This window comes from Poecilia reticulata, linkage group LG14 (genome assembly GCF_000633615.1).
Source record: "Poecilia reticulata strain Guanapo linkage group LG14, Guppy_female_1.0+MT, whole genome shotgun sequence".
Taxonomy (NCBI): Eukaryota; Metazoa; Chordata; class Actinopteri; order Cyprinodontiformes; family Poeciliidae; genus Poecilia; species Poecilia reticulata.
Window position 1 is genome coordinate 2,710,574 of NC_024344.1, and position 8,620 is coordinate 2,719,193.

The window sequence follows — 8,620 nt, forward strand, 5'->3', positions numbered from 1 at the left end:
GGTTTGGCCTCACAGGCAGAACGACCACTCTCTGAGTTATTTTCTACACATATTTAAAATCTTTTCAAGCTCAAGCATTTGGTTATGTTTCATCTTAGGGTGTGGTCATAATTTCTCACAGTCACAGTTTTGACTTTGCAAACGGGTGGGTGTGACATTTTAGTTTGAAAAACAAGTCAGAGCTATGTTTAGAAATTTAGCTTCACCTTGGAATTTGGATTCACTTCACCAGACTCTAAAAGGAGAGCCATTTAATGATGCCTTTTGTTTTCTTGGCATTGAAAACATTTTTTAGGAAGTASTCAYGATCGAATGCTATGCATCAAACAGCCACTAGAGGAGGTTGCATACAAGCACATGACTTAAACCCTGAGGGGTTCTTAGTCACATTTTCTCTTTAAGTAACATGTAAAACCACAAATATGACCAATCACTGACAGATGAGTTATAGCTAACAGTGACAAAAACAAATCCCCTCTGCTAATGTCAAGTCTTCGCATAAAGAAGCTGCTTTAGTGGATTCTTCACACTCAGATTTCCCCCTCCTTGTCCAAGTAGCACAAATGTGATGTTTCACAAGAGAAAAGACAGTCATCCCTGCCAGTCTGCACTTCATTAAGCTGATTGCTTGTCTGTGTAAGCTGCTTGCTTCGCCTGCCAGTTCTCACTGCCTGCCCGACCCCTGCAACTTGTTCTGATTAAAGAGGAACCTCATAAATGTGCTGCTGCCTATAAACAATTCCTTTGTTACATCAAAGTCACAAGGAAGTTTTTAAGCTGCTTTTACAGTCCTAACAAAAGCACAGGCACCGCAAGCCCTCAAAACTCACCCTGTGGATTTAAACTCTGGCATTGAGTTGTGGTTTAATTCTGCTGGTTAATAGATATGAAAACAAGAGCGAAAAGTAAGTCCTAATGAGAAAGAAGTTTTACTTGTGTTATTCTGTTTGCCTCTTCTGCTRTTTCCCTAGTTCCCCCTGACTTGTTTTTGTTCCTCTCCTTCTTTTGTCTTTATTGCCTAAAACTGATGTAGCCTCTTGTGCAGAGCAAATCTGCTTGTCACACCTCAAAGCAGCCAAACCCACCATAGTATTAGTTTAAGATGCCAGGACAAGATACAAAATAGTTAACAAAGAGAAACTGATCAAAAATCAAATTGGTAACAATTTAGTTTAATGCATGACCTTCTTCTGTAAATAAGTTAACTGATCTTTGGTAACTTCATTTGTCAAGGCTAACAATGAACCAATCATTTGGTCAATTTTGCCTGGAATGAATTTTGAACAGTGATTATCATGTCAAGGACTGAATAATCTGTTTTTTTTCTTTTTCTTTCATAATGTTTAGAAATTAAATGCATAAAAAGTAAGAACTCCTGCTAGTTTCAGTCTRCAAACACATCAACCAACAGTATGTATGACGATGAACTTGAATAAAAGTCATATAAAGATGAGGGACACATGCTTTCATGCATACATGGAGTTAATGTAATGCCTTCATTTTTTGCTGGACTCAAAAACCTGTGATAAAAATTCCTTCTCCTGTATGTGTTACAGTCCTAAGAATGTAAATTAAATTTGGACCAAGTATGTCAAACCATAAAGAAAACAGGAAAATCTGCATCAGCGAGAAAAACATAATCCAAGCGTCTCTAGTCAACACTTTTTCTAAAAGCGGAATAACTAGTATTGCTGCAATGAGCAGTGACTTAACTTCTAGTAAAAGCAAAAATACTTCGAAATGTAGCAAGTAGAAGTTGTTCACTGTAACTAGCTTCACTTAATGTTACACTACATGATGCTGTTGTTCAACTTGCACATGTGATTATTGRTTGTCAATTAAGAAATAATATTCCAGACATCTGGCATTTTTCTAAGTTGATTCAAGAAATTAATTTTAACCTAATAAAAGACAAGAGGGCAGAATAAGTGAGAACAAACAGCATGATTGTATAATTTATGTTTCTTGTTTATGGTTCCCCTTCAACTGAACTTTTCTGATGACACACAGTCATGGACATAAAGACACGTGGATTTATGTTTAAAARTAAGCTGCARAGAATGCACTTCCTCCAAATCTTTTAAAAACTAATTTTGTATTAGTTTTCTTTGCTATAAAAAAATTACATATCTGTATGTAAGAATCTAAAGAGCTTTAATTTCAGATGACAAAACAAGAACAGCATAGAATGCTCAAAACGAGCAATATAAATACACATTTGGTAAAACTTTGTACCATATTCTCTACCATAAATACACAACATAAGGCACTCATACATTTCCAGCATTGTATTTCATAGGAGATAAATATGTTATTGTGCTATAAATGTGTTGTGAAGAAAAACAAACTTCAACTATAGTGGTATAAATTATGCTTTGCTATACAGATCATGGGTAACTTTCAGGTTTAACCTGAATGCAATGATATTTTTAAGGCAATCGGTTTGTGTAAACCACAAGAAAGCTTCAGTGATATGTTCAATCYGTTCTCAGAAGCTAAAACTCCAGTTCATCCTCACAARTATCCTGACATGGAGGCCATTTTCTGACACAAGGCACTGCGTCTGATGGGAACAAGGCTTAAGAAAACAGCCGCGGTCTGTGCTTTGGTGCCCAGTGCAAGTCCTCGCCCCTGCTCAATTATTGCTGATGTAAACAAGTGAAGAGGATAAACAGCACCCAGACAGAAACACCCCTCCACATTACAGGCCAATCGTGTAAACGTGCTGTCCGACGAGGGCAGAACAGGAAGCGCCTTTCTATCCTCACCTAGCAGAAGAAAAACAAGTTGCTAATTTGATCTGAAGTGCTCTGAACGTCACACTTCTTGTGCAGGTGATATGGATAGGCTGTACATAATTTTTTTTGTTTTTTTAAATGTCAAGCACACATCCTCTCTGTCCATTTTTGGAATGCATAAAARCAAAATACATAAAATATTTCCATGTTTACGATAAGTGGTACATGCTGTATCCCAGCGGAGCAGCATACAGTCCTAGAGGGGATATGGGCAGAATGGGTCTTTGGTGGTGGTGATAGGCAGAATATGACTGTCCGTACAGAGACATGGCGCCCAGCGACAGTGGTAACGTAAAGCCGGGATGTAGCGCTGCAGAAGTGGCAGTGGCTGCCACCACTGCCGTCTTGGCATCAGCGGCCATCTTGAGTTTCTCGAGCTCRGCCTCCTGGAGCCTCTTTGCCTTTGCTCTACGGTTCTGGAACCAGATCTTCACCTGGGTCTCCGTCAGGGTCAGAGAGGAGGAGAACTCTGCTCGCTCTGCGATGGACAGGTACTGCTTCTGTCTGAACTTCCTCTCCAGAGCCAGGAGTTGGGATGTAGTGAAGGGAGTGCGGGGCTTTCTGTTGGTCTTGTGTTTCCTCAGCTGACAGCCTGGACTGATGTGACCTTAGGCAACAAAAAGGGTGAAAAATTTAGAATAGTGACTTCAGCTATTCTGATTATAACATGATCTGAATAGAGTTTATAAGGTAATGGCTTTCCAAAAACATGCATGAATTTGAGTGTAAAAACTGACAATCATGCTTTGACTTGACATTACTACTTTCATTTTTATTAGTTTTTGATTATAATCTGGCAGAGAAACAGTTTAAATAAACTAAGTAAATAAGTTAACAGAAATATTGGATGACAAATCAAATTTACTAATATTGTAATTGGTAATATATACTTTTTTATTGTAATACCAAATTCTGACAGAGGACATTGTGTTACACTTTTGAAAAAAACAAAAAACAATAAAATTTGGAGAAAAAAGTAAACCTTTAATTCAGGTACTTTTAAATATTGTTAAAAAAAATCCAATGATGACACAAACTAGGTATATATATATATATATTTTACAAATATAAACAAAAAATAAATCTAGGTAACATAAGCCATATCACCTATTAACACTTTAACTTCTACCTTGATTTTTAAGTTATCTTGGGAAGGTTTAATTTGTAATCCAAATCTTATTTTATTTATTTATTTTTATTTTTTGTATACATGACGTGTCAAACGCCAATTTTTCTCGGTCGTTTTTTAAAATGGGAAAGACAAAAAACATGCTATTATAAGCAGTGTAAACGTTCAGAGTTCAAAGCAGCGTAAAACCACTAAAAAAGGCCACGTGGGGCACTAAGTCGACCATGTTTCAATGTAATATTTATTTATGCATTGATTGAAAACTGTGTGAACTCGAATATCTTTGCTTCCTGATTTTTCTGAGTCTTACTTGGAGAAGTTTGTTTTTGTTTCAAACTAATCTAAAAAGTTTAATGTAGATAATAAACTACATAAAAAAGAAAAAAAAAAGTAAATAAAGAAGCTTTCCGATGCTTGATAACATGGGAATAAACTTACGTGGTTGTGTGGAGAAGGCGCTGGCAGAAACCCAGTGTGAGCATTCCTCTGACTCCGACACCTCGGATTTCACCGGCGAAGAAGGGACCGCCGCGAAACTGTTCCGACCTTCCCCGGGAGGACTACACGTGTCCCGGCACAGATACAAAGACTTTAGCCCTGCGGTTGGGGCCGACACGGTAGCTCCAGCTGTTTTACAACAGGTGGACGTTTCGGTGCGGTGCTCCGTCTTCCTCCCGGACATGAGCGCCTCCACGCTGAATGGATGATGCCGACGGAGAATCGGTGACGTCTTCTCTTCACTCTGCACTTCTGGGGAGACCGATCGGTCATTCACCTCCTCGGATCGGTGACCCAAGTCTTTCGCAGTGTCCTGGGAGGTCATCTTTTCTCCAGGTCTCCTCCAGAGGTAAAGGTGGACAGGAAGCGGTGAGCGCCGTCAGAAGTCCCGTCAGGTGATGATGTCCTCGGTGAGCGAAGCGCTCTGAGCTGTCAGGTACTGGGAGCGAGTTTGTAAACGTAACACGCTGACACCGTTTAACTTTGACCAATCACTGCTGCCCAGAATGTTTACGAGTGAACTTGTGCTGCTTTCAAGAACCGTGGGAAATTATTCTTGTTCTTTTATGAAGTACAACCTGGGAAATTCCTTTTTAAGATTTTTATACACTTCCAGAGTTGGGTAGTAATTAGTTACATTTACTCAATTACATTAACTTGAGTAAGTTTTTTTTTAATGTGCTTTTATCGCTACTCGAGTAAAATTTCTGGATTCTCTACCCACTGAATGAAAAACATGTTTTAATCAACATTTCATCAAACAAAGATGCACACCAGCAGTTTTTATTAAAGTTTCATAATTTTTATATTGAAAGAAACTGATTTGGATTTTTTTTTTTGTTTTTTTGTCTGATTTTTGTTGTTATTTGTTTGCTTTGTTCTGTGAATTATTGTCAGTTTGGTCCTTAAAATACCAAAATTTCCATTTAACTCTACATTTTGGTCCAGCTGATGATGYCATTTTAAAATATTAAATGACTAATAATTTTATCAGTTACTCAGTACTCGAATAAACTTTAAGAAATACTTTTATACTCTTACTTGAGTAATTTCTTGGAGGGCTACTTTGTACTTTTACTTGAATAAAAATATGTTGAAGTAATGTGACTCTTACTTGAGTACAATTTTTGGGTATTTTTTCACCTCATTATGTCCACATTATTTATATAATGTGGGGAAGCATTTCAAGTTAAAATTAATATTTTTAGTTTTGGTGACCCAAGGTTTTAAAAGTTACAGTCAAATTATGCATCATGCCATTTGACAGACTTAAATTATAGGCTATTGATGATTGTCCAGATAAAGTGCTGTACTTTTATTTGCCATCGATCAGCTGATCGAAAGGCTTTCACACTTTTATCCCACCAAATAAATATCCATCCTAAAAAAWTACGAGTTGCTAAAAARCACTCAAAAAGTGAAACCTTGTGAATTAACCCAGAAATATATCACTTGTGTGTGCCAAGATAAAATAAATTTCATACCATTTTCCACTCTGAAATGCTGGGAAGTGAAAGATTTCTAGACTTTAGTTTTAGTCAGAGTGAATCAGTTCTGCTTCTTTGGGAACTCAATATGCACAGTTCCATATTGCTTAACTGGCTTAAGAAGTGGATTCAGAGAAATAGGCTGTAAAAATAATAGCCATGCAACAGCATTATCACATGTTAAGCACCAGTAATGGATTAGCTCTAACTCTAACCTCATGAGACTGCATGTGTAAACACGGGCCCCATGCGGATAATTATAGAGAATTATACCCGGGATGAAACACAGATCCCTTTCTTCTTTATCTCCCCTGCTCTCTCATCTGTTTGGTCTCYTCTTTATTGGGACTTTCCATTGTGAGCTAGGGTGCTGGTATGTACTGATTGTCGGGCTTTTATGGAGGGGTTTCACACCCAAATAAAACAGAACTAGTTCTTAAAAGGCTGCTTGTCTCTAAGCCTTTGGCAGGACATCTTGGATGTCATCTCTGTTTGCCTTTTACTGACTCATCCATCTTCTTCTTCTATGATTCAATTATTCACAGTGCCAATATAAAGTACTTAATTTTTATTCATTATGAGATMACTTTTACATGGAAGTATTCAAAAGAAGGTTTCCCAGCCCTTAATAGAGAGCTGTACTCTTGTCATTTTCCCATATTTTAAAATCTTTCCCCTCTAGTCATGGGTGCCTAAATAATGACTTATCTGTTGCCTTACTACTTGTGTTTAACAAAGAGGCTCTTTTCATATACTGTCTAAATATCAGAATTCACACAACCCTAAAATTGCTCCAAGATTAATTGGATTCCTTTTCGAAGTTTAATTTTTTTTTTTAACCACTAAAACATCCCTAAAACTAAATGAATTAACAACATGATGAAAAGTCCCTCTTTGTGTGCTCAGATGAATCCAGCAGATCCAGATTGGTTTGTCTATGCGAAGCAGCTCTTGGTTCCCAGGAGGCTGCTACTGCTGCCTTATTAAAGTGGGGTTATTTCACAGACAATCAGAGGTTTGTGGAGGCGCCAGTGAGCGGCCAGATGAAAGGACCAACTCCTCAGGGGACAAACTGTTGCCTTATTTTTTTACAGCTCAGTTCAGGATCTCCACCTCCTTCTTCCTCCTCCACCCAACCCACCTCTCTCTCTTTCTCTTTCTCTCTCGCTCGGTCTGTGGCTGTGCCTGTAACCCTGCAGGCACCTTGTCAGTCTTGGCTGACTGTCATTTTGGCACATTTCTTGCGTTTCCACCTCCTGACTTTGTCCTTGCAGCCTTTTATCTCTGATGCCTTTATTTTAGTTATGCATCATTAGATCACTGCTCTGTATGTTCATTCCTGAAGCTCTTCTTTCTTTCTGTTCTCACCCTCATGCAGGTTGTTCATCTTCATTTTTTACCTCAGAATTCCAATACTCCTGTTTGTCACTGTCTGTCTTTCATTTCCTGAGCCCATATTTGTCTTTCTGTCATTGAATTGCCTCTTCGTTTTGCAGTTAGTCCTTAGTATTTCCAAATACTTTTGTCATGTTTGGTCTAATATCAAATCAGTAGATGTTTCTTTATAAACAGTATGTTAAACTAAGCAAAAAAAAAAATAAAAAAATGGTTCGTGATAGGCAAAATTAATTAATATAATAGTTTGAATGTTAAGGCATAGCTCATGTTGCACTAGTATAACTTACAAGCTGTTCTGCCGTGTCATCTGTGAAGTGTGTTCTTAACTAGAGAAGTAACGATACTGCACATGCAATGATGTGGAAAATATTTTTTCTTCCTAAAGATTTTTTCTTTTTGTCCTGCTTGTGTGATCTAAATAATGCTTCATATGTTCATCAGGAACATTTTTTACATTATTTAAAGATAAAATGAATGCAGCTTTCAAATTATTCTAATTACGTGTTCACACAGGTGTAGCCCTGTGTGAACAGGTAATTGCTCCCTGAAGCTAATGACTGGTTGTGCCATTCTTGGCACAACAACTGCTATCAAGTATTTAAGATAACTGCCAGCAGGTCATTTACATCGATGTGAAGCAATTATTTTCAATCAGCCATAATAGAGGGGTTTTAGCATGAATGGGCATCGCCACTGCATCTCAGTCTGATTTAACTGAATTCAATTTTAAAATACTTTTTTAATCCCACAGGGGAATGTTGTTGTAACTCGTATTATACACATTTTTTCAAAGATTCAGTGTAGATGTTACTGACTATTGACAAGAAGAATCTCTTGTAGTGGCCTGTAWTACAGTAGTTCTGTGGAAGCTTCTGACTGAAGTCACTGTTGTTGAGGATAGTSAGGGTTGTCTGTAAAGGGACAATCTTTCCAGAACAGAACTCAGAGCTGAGCCAACCGTCTTTATCAGCTTGTTGAGTTATTTAAGGTCACTGATTGTATGGCTGCCACCAGGTGTGCCRTCAGGAATTTTGGTCACCATGATTAAAAAATAGAGATTTTTTTTTTAGCTCTTCAAAAGTAGAGCTAATGTATTGCTGATGTGCTCTTGAAGTAATCTGGGAGATCAGCTGGTCTCGGTAAGATCCACACTCTTCTAAAGGTTTTTTCTGTGGTTGTGTGGAGCCCTAAAACCTTTGAAATATATTTTAATATCTTCAGAGTGGATAACGTCATAGCCTTTTTTTTTTTAAAGACATGATGTATTGTTTTTTGAGATATGTGACCGTTCTTTGAGCTGTCCAAAAAGT

At 37.6% G+C, this 8,620-nt stretch overlaps 1 protein-coding gene across 1 annotated transcript; it reads right to left on the reverse strand.

The window, feature by feature from the left end:
* Nucleotides 1–2,137: 2,137 nt before the first annotated feature.
* On the reverse strand, nt 2,138–4,965 carry msx2b (muscle segment homeobox 2b). The gene is made up of 2 exons (XM_008426952.2): nt 4,366–4,965; nt 2,138–3,405 (listed from the first exon to the last, which is right to left on the reverse strand). Exons 1-2 carry the CDS (start codon nt 4,748–4,750, stop codon nt 2,948–2,950), a joined length of 843 nt encoding a protein of 280 aa, XP_008425174.1. The 5' UTR covers nt 4,751–4,965; the 3' UTR covers nt 2,138–2,947.
* Nucleotides 4,966–8,620: the final 3,655 nt, after the last annotated feature.